This window comes from Chelonoidis abingdonii, chromosome 1 (genome assembly GCF_003597395.2).
Source record: "Chelonoidis abingdonii isolate Lonesome George chromosome 1, CheloAbing_2.0, whole genome shotgun sequence".
NCBI classification, from domain to species: domain Eukaryota; kingdom Metazoa; phylum Chordata; order Testudines; family Testudinidae; genus Chelonoidis; species Chelonoidis abingdonii.
The window spans coordinates 53,761,898-53,777,176 of NC_133769.1; the positions used below are offsets into that span (position 1 = coordinate 53,761,898).

Here is a 15,279-nt window from a genome sequence, read left to right on the forward strand (position 1 = left end):
GAATACTGATCACTGGCAGCTGGACTGAAACCACCAAACTAATTTCACGAAGATCACTAAACAGCTATACATTTTGTTTATAATCCCAAGGGTGATACTTGACAGGAATTAAACCATTATCATTACTGTTATTGTTACTTATTTGTATTGTGGCAGTGCCTGTAGGCTCCAATGATGCTGTACAAACTCATTATAACAGTCCCTGCCTATTATGGCTCTATTCAGCAATACTTGATGTCCCATGACTGTGTGTCTGTGTGTGAGCATTTGTCAAGCTTTCGTGTGATTTAGGAGGCAAACGTTTTCCCTCACTTATTTTTCTCACCTGATTTTATTCTCCTCATCTTGCTGAGTTTAAATTTCAGTGAGAAATGCTAATAATCAAGGAATGGATGTGATCATTTATTTCTTCGTGAAGTTTACAAAAGATGAGGCAGAGAGGGAGAACATATGGCTGAGTAATCATACTGAGGAAATAAATCTAGAAACATGAAAGAGAAAAACACAAGAACCTTCAAAATGAGAACATAGTATAAGAAAGTGTTACATATTTCAGAAACAGGTGGGTTGTCAGATGGCTTGGCAACAGCTGACATATAAAAGACTGAGATTTAGGAGTGACCTTGACATTCATTCCCCAGATTGATGATGATCAGATCAGCTAAAGGTGAAGTCTTTGAGCTCTGTGAGGAGGCTATTGGCCTCACCATTATCCTAGTTAGCATCAAGCATTGCTGTTACTGAATTCACATTGTGCCATTGATGACTGCCTAGGTGGGAACCATGTTGGTTCCCAGCTCCATCACCAAACAAGATAGATACTGGAATAATGATAATAGCTTATGCTGGGAATTGATTCCATGAGAGAGATTAAGGGAGATAAAAATTCACTTTGATGCTATATCATATGGCGATTTGTGAAGAGAAAAATATTCCTGTAGAAAGGGGTTTCTGGATCTTGGCCTCACCACCGTTGTGATAATATTGGCCTGCACCTCTCTTACTGTAAATACCAGAGGCAGCTCTGGCTTGTCTGCAAAACTGGGGGGTGGCGGATGTTGGCCAGGCCCTTTACATCGTTGTGGCTCTGACAGGATAATCAAAGTGGAAATTCATCATTCCAAACCTATCCAGTGCAATCCTATCTTTTATACCTGCTTTTGAGGGCAGCATTGAGCCCCCACTCTATGCTCTGCCTTAGGAAACCAACGCATCTGGGGCTTTTTAACCTAATTGGAACCACCTGCTGAACTCCTCTCCATTTACTAGTCATGTGGAGCAGGGCCCCAGGAAAAGCCCAAAGCTAAGAACTTCTCTTCCTGCAAGGAGCCACAGAAGAGTAGCTGAGCCACAATTGCTGACCCACAACCAGAGCACCTTCCTGAGTCAGGGGAAGGGACTGAGGGGTTGGGTGACATTCTGAGGCTTTAACACACAGCAGATGAGATCACTACAGAGATGCTTCTGGAGTTGTGGGGCAGTAGTCTTTAGTTCCTGTGGCTCAGCAAACCCAGCTGTTCTCACTGACCTAGGACTCTTCTTGAACTCATTATTCCAATTCACCTCTAATGGGAAGAACTACAAGATGCTAGCCCAGGTTCTTAAGAGCATAATTGTTGAGAAATTTGTCATCTTTTCTGACTCCCTTCTTTCCAGAAGGAAAATCTGGGTTCTCTAAGGGATATTCCCTTGTACTTCACCGTGACGATGCGGTTCTGGCGGGACCCAATTGAGAGTGCCAATTCAGGACCAATTGCTCAAACAGGGCAGTCACAGCCCAAGGCTGGGGTTTTTCCACCTCTAAGGCAAACCAAACCAGCCAGACAAAAATGAACTTCGTTTCACCCCACTGGCTAACCACAAGTCACACAAGCAATTTCCTTAGACACCTCCAGTCTCCAGATATCAACCACCAGTGCCATTCGTCCTGGGGATGAACGGTTATTGAAAACCAACACCCCAGTAAAAGAAAAAGGGTTTCTCAATCCCAAGGACCAAGCCTCAGACCCAGGTCAATGATACACATCAGATCTACCCACAAATCACGCTGTTGTCAAATCCTTCAGAATCTAAAATCTAAAGGTTTATTCATAAAAGGAAAAAAGATAGAGATGAGAGCTTGAATTAGTTAAATGGAATCAATTACATGCAGTAATGGCAAAAAGTTCTTAGTGAGGCTTGTTAGCAGTGATGGAGTAACCTGCAGGTTTAAATCAAGAGTCTCTGGAACATCCCCCGCGGGATGGGTCATTCAGTCCTTTGTGCAGAGCTTCAGTTTGTAGCAAAGTCCCTCCAGAGGTAGGAAGCAGGACTGAAGACAAGATGGAGATGATGAGGCATCAGCCTTATATAGGCTTTTCCAGGTGTAAGGATACTTCTCTGTTCTTACTGTGGAAAGTTACAGCAAAATGGAGTCTGCAGTCACATGGGCCAGTTTCTGCACACCCTGCTGAGTCACAAGGCGTATCTGCCTTCTCTCAATGGGTCAATTGTGTAGCTGATGGTCCTTAATGGGCAATCTAGCAGGTTAAGCAGAGCTAACACCCACTTGTCCTGGGGTCACCCAGAACTGCAGCACCAATTTGAAATACAGACAGTATACAGCCAATACTTATAACTTCAACTACAAAATGATATTGACATACAGACAGCATAATCATAACCAGTAACCCGTAACCTGGTCTTAGACACCTTATATGATCCCCTTGACATAGGATTCAGTGCCACTACAGGACCTTGGTTGCAAACCATGTTCTATATGGTCCCAGTTTATATCAATAACGTCACATTCACCAGTTACATATTGGATGGGGAGTGGTACCAAGTGGCTAAGACACAAAAGGGAACATCAGACAAGAAAAGAGGCTGGGTCTCCATTAATGACAGCCATCTCCACCAGAGGCAAAAGTAAACCAAAAGGCCAAAAAAACAAATCACCCCCCCACGCAATCCACCAAAATAAAGCTCAAAAGCACTCCAGAGCCTAATTTTTCTTCCAAAAACTGTGGTTCCTCCCCTGAAGAAGGGAAACTCTTTGTTTTGGAACTTGATAACCCAAAACTGGAGAATAGGAGAGAGGTTGTGGTGATTCCCAGGGGAATCCAGGGTTGTGAGGTTCCTCACTACCACCTGCCCTTAGCGTGAGGAAGCCTGCCATGGGTCAGATCCCCAAGTCCACTTGCCATGGGCAACCTAACCACTCCATTGTAGGCTACAGCCCGCATTGTCACACTACAAATTAGCAGTTGGTACACTCCCACGCTCAAGCTCTCTGAGTGTCTCCCTAGAGCATCCAGCCTCTGGTCCGTTGGACATTTGCAGAATTCACAGATCTGCTGTTTCCAAAGAAATACCCGAGCTTACTAATTCCACCTCAGATACCACTTCCCTCAACACACAGCATTTTGATAGGTTCGGAGTGAAATGGAGTATAAATTTACTTAACAAAGCAAAGAGACTGGCGTAGTACCAAGTAGAAGTATTGGAATGAAATGGTTACGTATGAAATAAAATCATAACATTCATTTGGGATCCTAGGCTTAGTTAACTGGATACTCTCATGTCATATAAAGTAACGCTCACCAAAAATCTTTGTACCACTTTGCAGCCAGGTTGGCTGTGATCCCCCTTTCATGAGGCGTGTACACTGTCACTTTGCCTCCCAGGTGAAGGATGCTGTGTGTTTCTTTGCCCCCCAAGATATAACAGTCCAGTCCTTTGTCTTTACAGCACAAGATTGTCCTGTATATGAATATTATTTATTCCTATAGATTTTCTCTCTTGTAGATTTTGCAATCTTTTATATAGGCTCTGGCAAATGTGCAAATAGGATACATTGTGCGGCATACAATATACAACTGCCTGGACATGGAGATAGGTGTCCATTACCTCCTGTCTGAAAGAAACATGTCTGAGACATGTTACCTTCTAGTGATCTGCCTTAAGTCCAAGACCTTAAAAACATAATTTTAGTATAGCTAGTTAATTCCTTACATATTATATGTACGTACGTTCTACAATAGTTATGATGACCAGTGGGCTATTAGCTCTTGCTGGAACCTTACATGCCACCTAACATTCAGATACCTGACTTAGAGGGTACATATAAAGCCCTGTGAATGCCCTGTGCAAGTTGGCACCAAGGCTCTTTCCCCAGACATGTTTGAAGCAATAGAGAGGAAGTTGGTGGCCGCCGTCACAAGACAACCTGCTTGTTCTCTTTTTCTGGCTAACTCCAAGGATAGATATTACCTCTCCAAAAACTAAATAGGATTTACCATCTTTTTTAAGTCCTCCTCCTTCAGACAGACTTTAGGGAGACTTGGAAACAGAGGGAAAGACCTTAAGCAACAAGCCCTGAAACTCTACATGGTTCTAGAGTACAAAGATTCTGTTTTCCTTCTCCGGGAAGAGTTCAACAAGATTCACTCATCTCTCACTCCAGACACTTACTGTGACTCTGTGTCATTTTAGCCATCTTTAGCTTGTAGATCTTCTGGTCTCATTATTCGATGGGGGTGAGAACTTCAGAGTTTTCTCTTAGGGCATGTTTACATTTGGGAAGTGTGATTGCAGCACTTATGGGCACACCTGAGTTACCTTTGATCAAGTCATGTCACTAAAATTAGCAGTGCAGTTGTGGTAGCATGGGCAGTGGTACAGGCTAACTGCTGGAGAATGTACTCAAGGTTCTAGGTGGGATTATACTCAGCCACAATGGCATAGCTAGCCCTTTTTAGCAAGTATCTCGATTGGGTATGTCTAAGTGTGCTGCAAACCCACTTCTCTGTTGCAGTGCAGACATACCCATAAAGGACCTGAAACCATTCCAAACAGAAGCAAAGGAGAGTGAAGTTACCTTCCAGAGTGATTCAATCCCTCAGTTTGTGGTGATCAGAAGCCCAAGTGATGGGAGAATCAGCCACAACTGGACCCCAAATTCTAACAATGGATAGCAATCCATCAGGTTAGGGAATATGTCCAGGACAGCACAATGCATAAGGAATGTGGTCAAGGTCAGAAAACTCCAGGCTATCAACTTCCTAGAGATGAGCAGTTGGGACTTAGGATCACTTGAGGAAGGGGCACTTCCTAGTTCAATCTGACAGAAATTATGGTTGGAGCAGCTGCAGCACTAGGGCTAGATAGGCCCTCCCTCAGCTATGTATACTTGTGGTGGGAAGGCGGGAAGGTAAAGGAGGAGGTAAAAGCAACAGCTTCCAGGAAAGATGTAGCCTAGACTCCCTCAACAGCAGTCAGATCACCAGAAGCACATATTTTTCAAGTGTTGTGTGACAGAAATAGAAACATGGAAAAGATCTTGTCTCTTATGTCTGTCACTTGTAATGACTAAACAATGGAATAAAATAAAAGCCCTCATTTGATACTGTCTTGTTCTGTATAATTTATATAATTAGTCAGACATTAATCTGTAATGGACAAATCAAGACTCCATAATTATATATGCAACAAAAAAGGGTAATTATTTAAGCTCCTAAGCATTATTGGCAAGAATGTTGCTATTACAAGTGTGTTGTATTCTTCATAATGGAAAATATTTTCTTCATGTTTCTGTTCAGTATAACATCTGCTTACTACCTAAGTTAACTGAAACTAAGTGCCATTTTAGCAATGCTTCTAATCATAAACTGCAGCGGAAGACTGATTGAAGGACTCCTAAATCAGTTATCTTGACAAAGCCCAGGCTGGGATGATTTAGTTGGTGTTGGTCCTGCTTTGAGCAGGATGTTGGACTAGATGACCTCCTGAAGTCCCTTCCAACCCTGATATTCTATGGTCTACTTCCACAGAGGAATCCAAAATTCTGCGACATGAATGCCATACTATACATCTGTCAAAAACTGGAAATAACACAGTATTATTCATTTAATTAAATAATCCTTAGGTTAGAATATTTTCCCTTGTCTGGATGATTCTGCTGGTTGGCATCTTTCCAGGGCTTGCTTGAATTCCAGAATTTAACAGACTTGCTTGAATTCCAGAACTGTCATATTTTGTTAACAATGAAGGACAATATTTCTTGACAATAAAGTGAGGTTTCTGTTACACATTAAGCAGAGATTTGATATTTAAATAACATTCAGGTACAGTATGATATAACTTTGCATTAATCTTTCCACTCCTGATGCACAAGTCGCTTTCATTTAAAGGACCACTTAATTTGCAGAAGTCTCATTTGTCTATATGGTATTAACCAATGTGGTTTCTTTCAGCAGTTTTCTAAATGTTAGAAATGCTAGCGCATCTGTCTCTTAAAACTCAATGGACTATTTTTTAATATCTTCACTTACGAAAAAAAGGCAATGGAAGTTTATATTTATAGTTAAGCAGATGCTCTGTGAAATAAGCTTTGGTATAATCTGTTTTTTATACATGTTAAGGTCCCAGATATATCATTTGACAACCAGAACATTAACTTGTAGAAGACTCTCTGGCCTGGTCTACACAACGCGTTTATACTGATTTTAGCAGCGTTCAACCGATTTAACGCTGCACCTGTCCACACAACGAGGCCCTTTATATCGATATAAAGGGCTCTTTAAACTGGTTTCTGTACTCCTCCCCAACGAGAGGAGTAGTACTGAAATTGGTATTACCATATCAGATTAGGGTTAGCGTGGCCACAAATCGACGATATTGGCCTCCAGGCGGTGTCCCACAGTGCACCACTGTGACCGCTCTGGAAAGCAATCTGAACTCGGATGCAGTGGCCAGGTAGACAGGAAAAGCCCCGGGAACTTTGATTCTTTCCTGTTGTCTCCAAGCGTGAGAGCTCTGATCAGACACAGTAGGCGAACAATCCCAATCAAAAAGAGCTCATCAGCCATGGAATCGTAAGGGAGATATGATGACCGCTGATGGGAGAAGTAAATTTCATCAATGCTCCGTTACAGATAAAAATTGCAAAAGCTATTTGAAAATAATCATCTCAGCTAGATACAGATCCAGCAGCACCTGCTGTGTGACAAGCATAACGAAAGCCAAAGAATCAAATGGAACTCATGGAGGGAGGGGGAGGGGCCTGAGGCTCCAGCTTACCACAATCCCGAGTCTCCGAAAGCATTTAGCATTCTTGACTGCACTACTAATGGCTTGTAAGGTCAACACATTGCCGGGGTTAGTATTGGCTCGTCCTTTTACCCCTCCACCGCCCGTGAAACAAAGGGAAAAAATCATTGACTTTTCAGTTCTACCATATGATCTATGCATGCTGCGTAATCACGGTGCTGGGGGCATAGAGCGCAGACTTCCCTCCCCTCCGTCCGCGGTGCAGACGTACAGTGCAGTAGGACTGGTAAATCCCTCGTCATCTGCCCATGAGTGCCCTGCGCGGCTCAGGTGAAGTCGGTCCGGGTGCGCCTGGGTAAAATGGAATGACCTCGTTATTCTGGCTAAGGTAAGAAGCTGTAACCATCCTCATCATAGCAACTGGAGCTGAACTGCCATCCCGCCTCCCACCTTCATAGTGTAAAGAAAGATCGTACTGCTGGACTATCATAGCAGACGGGCGCCCCCCTCATATTTATTCACTAAAAAGTCGTGTTCTGCTATTTCTGCCATCGTTATTCGTATCACACAATGGGGGGACTGCATAACGGTAACCCAGAAGAGTTTGGGGAGAGGAACTAACGGGTGAGTTCTTGCACGTACAGCCGTAGAATGGCAGACGTTCACCATTTCTGACGGATGCTCTGAGTTCTCTGAAACACTGTTCTATAAACTGCCCAGATTCTAGGCAGGACTGACTCATTTTAGATACCAACATAAAGGAGGAATGACCCGGGGGTCATTCCTCTTTTGTCTTTGTGCCCCAACGACCTTAGCGAAGTCAGCCAGGAGCACCATGACAGCAGCAGATGGTACAAGAACGACTGATAACCGTCATACTTCATCACCAATTACAGTGGCACGCAGCAGACGGTACAGAATGACTGGTACTGTCCTGCTACTTGGCAAAGGCAATGAAATGCTGCTGTGTGACTGAAATACCGCCTCTGTCAGCAGCATCCTGTGCACACTACGGTGACAGTAACAAAGGAAAACGGGCTCCAGTTGCCATGCTATGGCGTCTGCAGGGCAATCCAGGAAAAGGGCGGAAATATGTCTGTCGTGCTTCCCGGAGGAAGGAATGAGTGATGACATTTAACCAGAATCACCGCGACACTGTTTTGCACCATCATGCATGGGATGTCAACCCAGAACCAATGGCGGGAAGACGTGGGAACTATGGGATAGCTACGGTATAGCTACCACGTGCAATGCTCCAGAAATCGATGCTAACCTCGGTACATGGACGCACACCACCGAATTATTGTGCTTAGTGTGGCTGCATGCATTCGACTTCATACAATCTGTTTTACAAAACCGGTTTATGTAAAATCGGAATAATCCTGTAGTGTGGACATATCCTCTTGGTTTCCTCTGAACTTAATATGACCAGTACTGTAATGTCTTTTAGAAAACCTTCTTTTCATCAATGAAAGCAGAATATACACATGACCCAAAGCACCCGGGTAGTCACATATTAGACACAATTGTGAAAATCTTTGTACAGAATATGCCATGTAGATATCATTCAAAAACTAATTCACTGGTCAACAATATCATGGTGAAATGTATGTAGCAACATTATATGTAAAGTTATGAATTCCCTCTGAATGATATTACTAGAACATGTTCAAGACCAGAGCTAGGCCTTGCCTAGATAAAGGCAAATAGTTAAATAAAGGCAAAGGTTAAATAGGTCTGTCATAAACAAAGGAATGTGGGTTTACCTCAATTTACATATACACATAAATAGGAAGATGAAGACAGCAGGGAGAGGAAATTGAAAGAAACAGAACAATTTACATTTTGGAAAACACCAGTGGGGGAAAAGAACAATATAAAGCTTCCTTCACTAACAGACTCCATGTCGCCTTCCTCACAGCTTGAAGAATCCATTTCAAAGGTTCGCTGGATTATATAAGAAAGGGGCAGAGACCTCCAAGTAATCGCTTCCATTTAACAAGACAAAAGTACTAGCTCTTTTGGCTTCCAGGCGAGATTCTGACTGAGAGGGTGGGGATCATCCATTTTTCTGGAAGACTGTGGGTGAAAAAAAACATCTTCAGGAAAGTCTATATCTTGCTAGGTTAAGTGTTTAGTCATTAGAAAGCATTTTTTTAATTAATCTCACTTAAAATCCTATTTTATTAATAAACTTGTTTTACTTTTAATTTAAACCAGCAATACTGTTCTTGAATTAAAGTGTTAGGTAACTTCAGTTAAAGTGGTAAGCTGTACATTTTGTGTGTTTAGAGGAGTAAATGAACCTTATTATTTTTCTGAATGGTCTAAGAGGGAGCTGGACATTTCAGGGAACATGGTTTCGGGTAATTTGGGACTGGGAGTTTGTTAGTCACCTTGCTGGTTGTAACCAAGGCTGGTGGAAGCCAGAATGGGAATGTGGGACTGTAGACAGACTCCTGGGGTCAGAGTTGCTGATCCAGGGCTGGCTGCATAGTACACAGACACTCCGGGTGTGACCCGCATGCTTGTTGCTGACCAAGAGTGTCCCAGGCAGAAAGCAACAGTAGCAAATCATTGTGAGGTACTTAAGGTTAAGTGGGGACACAGCCACTCACTGGTCTGGATTGCACCCCGAAGTATGACACTGGGGTAGTTGGCAGGATTTACCCACAGCTGGCTATTTTAACTGAGCTTTACACTTCAAGCACTCGTTAAACCGTTTTAAGTGATTCTCAAGTGAAAGGGCTGGGAACAATCAAAGAAAGGTTACAGTTACATTACTTTTTTGTTTGATTATTTTGGGCACTGAAAATAGAAGAAATGGAAGAGTAAAGGTGAGTAAGCAGCACAAAAGGCAAACTGGAAGCTACAGCAGCAAAAGCATTGTAAGGCACTTAATACTGCATGACAAGTGTTGAAACAACTCATTATTGATCTGGACAGGACATTCCAGAATGCTGTGGTGATACGCAAGAAAGGAACGTGTCAAATTAGTGTTAGTTTCTTCATTATGACCACTTAGGATCATCCTGTTAGCTCACATATGGTGCTGTAATCTGAGAGATGTACAATAAATTCTTCATACAAGTATGTTTTGTAATATAACAATGTGGCTTAAAAAATTAAATATATGAAATACTTGCCCACAGTTCTAATTTTGTAGCACGTATGTGTATAAATATATATACATGGGTCTGCGAGAATGTAATTTTTTTCTCTGTGAAGGAAGTTTTTCTCTGTTGAGGATTTCTATACTTGTGTTTCATTTTGAAATAATAGCGCACCAGCTGAGAATCAGAAGCTGTACTTGAAAGCATTGCTTTATAGTGGATGCTAGTGCAAAGTGGATGCAAGTGGGTACTTGTGGATGTCATCAGAATAATGTAAAATTGAAGTTTTGAGTTCTTGATATGTGTCTGGAACAACTCAATGGATGAGATTTGGAGTCTTTTCTTGAAAAATGATTAGCAGTTCTGAATATATCAATGGCTGGTGATACTAAGGAATTAAGGCATTTTTTTTATTGTAAGATGAATATTTTGCGATTTGTCCACAGGAATTTATATTCAAATTTTATTTTTATTTTAAAATCACAGGCTGGGAGGGGAATTTGAATGAGCTACAAAGATGAACGACAAACATGGAACAATATTTGGACAAATAAGAAGCCAGGATGCAGTACAGTTATTGAGAAAATAAATAAATATGATGATTAGAAATTGTGTCATAAAACTAAAACTAGTGAAATTTGAGAACCAAAGATAGCGTTCCAAAAGAGATCTATTTATTCATTCCAGATGTTCAGCTACTTCACAGATTTGAAAAAAAAGGGATTGACGTTATTGCAGGACCATTCTGCAAATTAGGAACTGAAACCCAAATTCTGTAACCAGTGAAATTCTGAATTTACTTAGAGAAAAAAGTCTTATTCTGAAACCTTAAATCCACCAATAAGGGCATGAAGAAAAATTGATAATTATAGAGAGGCTGAGCAAATATTTTGGGTGGAAATCTATGAGCATCTAAGTATGTGTCTGTCATAAATAGATAGCTAAGGGTTAATGTTTCTTTCACCTGTAAAGGGTTAACAAAGGGAACCAAACACCTGACAAGAGGACCAATCAGGAAACCGGATTTTTCAAAAAAGGCTCAGGCGGAATGTTTGGGTCTGTGTCGTCGTCTTGTTGTTTCTTTGGTGGGCTGACCTCTTGTTGTTTTCTTTGTTGGGCTGCATCTTGGCTGCCTGTTCTCTTTTGTAGGCTGCCGTTGATTTGTTGTTCTTTTCCTTTCCACTCGACTCTTTTTCTCTTTTTTCCAGTGTCGCCGGTGATCTGCTCTTTGATTAGTTCACTCTGCATCCAGTTTGCTCTTTCTTGTTTCAGGGCATCCTTGGTAGTCATGGTTCTGCTTTCTTGTGTTGGGGTGCCTCTGTGGTTATGTCTGAACTGCTGGCTCTCTGTTGTCTCCTGGGGTCTGCCCACAACCGTGCCCTTGTTTAAGTTTCCTAGCTAAGCTTTGATATGTAAATTACAAACAAAAGCACTTATTTACCTGTGTGTGGGGTCTGGGGTTACTTGACTACCAATGGGAGTGCTATTGTTACAAAAACCTCTTTGTCACTTTAATGTTTCCTTGCTAAAATAGCAAGCCAACTAGCAGGAGAAGAAACAGAGAAAAAAAAAATTTCTCTCTGGCTCCTTTAAAACAAACTTTTCTCTGCTAAAAAGCCCCTAGCAGAGAAAGAAAAATATAATACTTTACTGGCTTCTGGATCTTACTCTGCCGCTGCCGACCATGTCTAGCTTCCTACTCAGATTGAACCTAGCGTCTAAAACTGAGAGCTAGCATGAGCCTCTAAGCTTAAATTACCGACTTAGATCTGAATATCCTGCCACCAGCCAGGAATTTCCAGAGCCTGGTCCCTCTCTGAGTCTCCCAAACTTCTCTGGAGACCACAGACTCAGAAGCCCTGAGTCTCACACCAAAGGGAAAAACAACTTTCTGCCCTTGTTCTCCTCTTTATTTATCCCAGGCTCCCCTCCCTGGGTTATCTGCGATACTGTACTTAAACTCTTGATGCAAAACAGAGAGGGCAATTTTTACTTCCCCCCCTTTTCCCCTGAGGCTGTGCAGATTCAAACCTAGTCAAGCTACACAAAGAGATTCCCTCCCTTCGTTCCTTAGCTTAACCTTAACCAGAGAAAAACTCAAACAGTTTAAAAAGAAAACCTTATATAAAAGAAAGAAAAACACATAAACATGATTCTGCATAAGATACAATACACAGGGCTATTGCTTATAAGAAAATAATGAATAAACAGCCTTATTCAAAAAGAAATGCAATTTAACATAATCCAGCAAACTACACATGTGTAAAATAACACAAAAAAAAACAATTAAACAGCCTATTGTTTTTCTACCTTTGTACTCACAAGTTTGAAACTGATGATTAGAAGCTTGAAGATAGAAAGATTCCTCTCATAGCTGAGAGCCAGACAAAAAGACACAGACCCAAACATTCCGTCCCTGAGCTTTGAAAAATCCGGTTTCCTGATTGGTCCTCTGGTCAGGTGTTTGGTTCCCTTTGTTAACCCTTTACAGGTGAATGAAACATTAACCCTTAGCTATCTATTTATGACAGTGTCACTTTGCTTTGTCAAATTCTAACATTAAGAGGTTGGTTTGGCAGATACAGCATTGCAAAACCCATTGCATTACACATTGTACTGTGTATGAGGCCACCAGCCAAGAAGAGTCATGAATGCCAGTAGCCCATATGGAGATTGCAGGAAAGGGCCTGCTGAGTCTTTGTCCTCTGGGTTCCTATAAAGGATAGTCTAATAGTCCGAGTGCAGGACTGGTATCGAGGAATTCAGGAGTACTGGCTTTTACACTGACTCCTCGTATGATCTTGGGCAAGTCACTGAAGTTCTGTGCTTCAGGTTCCCTAGCTCTAAAAAATGAACACTAATATTTATCTACCTCCACTAGGCGCTGGAGGATTAACTATCCAGTATATTTTTAAGATGAAAAATGCTGGATCCCAAATACTAAGTATTTATTTTTTTAGAACTGTGTCACTGTTTATTCAGATACCCCATTTAAGGGCCTTTTACATACTGTGTATTTGCTCTACTTCAGTTTCAATTTTTCATGTCTTTTGCAGTTAGTTCACAAACTGTTGTGTGATTACAAGTGAGAACAAAGTATTGCAGCCCAATGTAGTGAGATGCATTGTGACAGAAGCACAGCAGGTGTCAGCTGAATCTTAATTCATTCAGACAAGATGTATTCGGATGGTCCATGAATATGTTCCATCTTCACAGAGTTCAAAACCTGCACTTTTGTCTCTCTTGCCTGTTCATTCAAGCCAGGTTAGCACTGTAGTGACCAAAAGTTACCACCATCTGAGTACTAATGATAAATAATGTGAAACGAGTTTGGCTATCTTAATCCAGCTGGGATAGATTAATATCCTCAAGGTAAGTATCAATATGGTAAAATATCATTATCACAGTGTCACTGCCCTCTTGTTGGCAGTCCAAACAGAGAGCCAGAGATGTAGTTCCTTCAGGTATTGTTGATGCAGATTTGCATTATGGTGGTTTACACTACTACTGTCTCTGCTATGTCTCTTCTGTCTGTAAATAATGTTTGCAAATGGTGCAATATTAAATATTCTTTCACACACACACACTAAAAAGAATGTTTAGAACAAGTTGTTCTCATTGCATACATGATCACTGATAGGACCAAATAGAGATTATAAGATATCTGTGTGGTTTGGGTTGCACAATAATGTGGTATGTATTTTTCCTGTTAATTTTATCTTGCCACAGCTGTTTTTACAAGCACTGTTCGTACAGCTACACCATACATATTGTCATCAATTTGTTTCTTGACGTATGTATTTTCTGGCAACAGATCATATTGGTATCCAATTATTCATATATGCTTAGAATATAATAATTACTGTAGTTTACACATGGTACCTGGCTTTATTTTATTGAAAAATGACCTAGTACTTAAAGAATCAAAGTTGCATATTTCCAGTTAATGGAAGGTAATACTTCTTTTTCTGTTACCAGTGTTATTATTACAACAGTCCTGTATCTTTCGGATGCCCTTCGTAAGAACTTCCTAAATGAAAACTTTGATTATAAGGTACTGTAAGAGTGCACTCCCCCAAAATATATGTTCAGTGATGTAAGAAGTACAAAAGCTTGTCAATCCTGTGGCTCTTTTGATTTTGGGTTGTTACTCTTTGGATTAAGTTTACCTCTAATTTCTGAGCTGTTAGATTCCTGTGGTGCTACCAGTCTCAGCTGTTCAAAACTCATGAGATTGGTTTAAAAATTATTAGGTTGTGTGTTTTGTATTTGGGATGCTTTTTTTTGCCTTCTGGTTTGAAGTGTTGAGTGCACCTGTGTCATGTTTTTTGGATCAAGGTTTCGTGATTAAGAAAATATTTTCTGTTCTGCTCGTATTTCAAGATTATCTCAGAAAATAAAATGAACTTTATTACTTAATCCCTGGCATATTTGCCAAAAATATGGCTTTAGATTTTTTTTTAAATTATCTCAAGACCAATTAACATGGCATGTACTGTTAAAATTATAATGCTATGACATGTCATGCTGGATATTGTTAAAGATATTAGCCTGTGTTCAGTGAGCTGTGATATCTGTAATAACCCATGGCCAGAGTGGTGTTTAGGGGATTAAAAACAAAAGGCTCAGTGATGGCTCCAAAGAGGTTTACTCATAAGGGAAAGGGAAAGTGAGCATACAGCCCAAGCAATGGTGCTTGGAGGGATTATTCTAACTGTGCCATGTTATAAGGCACAGGGGCTGATTTTCAGGGGTGCTGAGCACCCAATGCTGCCAGTGATTTCAAGTACAGTTGTGGATGCCCAGCATCTCTGAAAATCTAGGTCCATGCTACACCTCAGGAGTCATTGGAGAGAATGTTGGCCTGAAGTACTAGATACTATGAAACTATGTAGCCAGTACTCCCTTGTGTAGCTCTGCCAATGTGCAGGAGCTAAAGCCCACATCATTAACTGCTAACTGGCTATTACCCAGGCTTCTTTAGCAGTTATTACTGTTTCCTGCACCTATTTTCCTCTTCTGCATAGCTACATTGGAGCAGCCATAATCTGGCCTAGAGCAGGGGATTTCAAAATGAGGGTCAGGACCCCTCAGGGGGTCACGAGGTTATTATGTGGGGAGTGGCAAGCTGTGAGCC

At 41.2% G+C, this 15,279-nt stretch overlaps 1 protein-coding gene across 1 annotated transcript in view; it reads left to right on the forward strand.

The window, feature by feature from the left end:
* The window catches only part of DOCK4 (dedicator of cytokinesis 4), a 421,428-nt gene that overhangs the window by 328,354 nt on the left and 77,795 nt on the right, over positions 1–15,279 (forward strand). Inside the window, 1 exon segment of the mRNA XM_032782929.2 lies at positions 14,121–14,196. Coding sequence (XP_032638820.1) covers positions 14,121–14,196 — 76 coding nt within the window.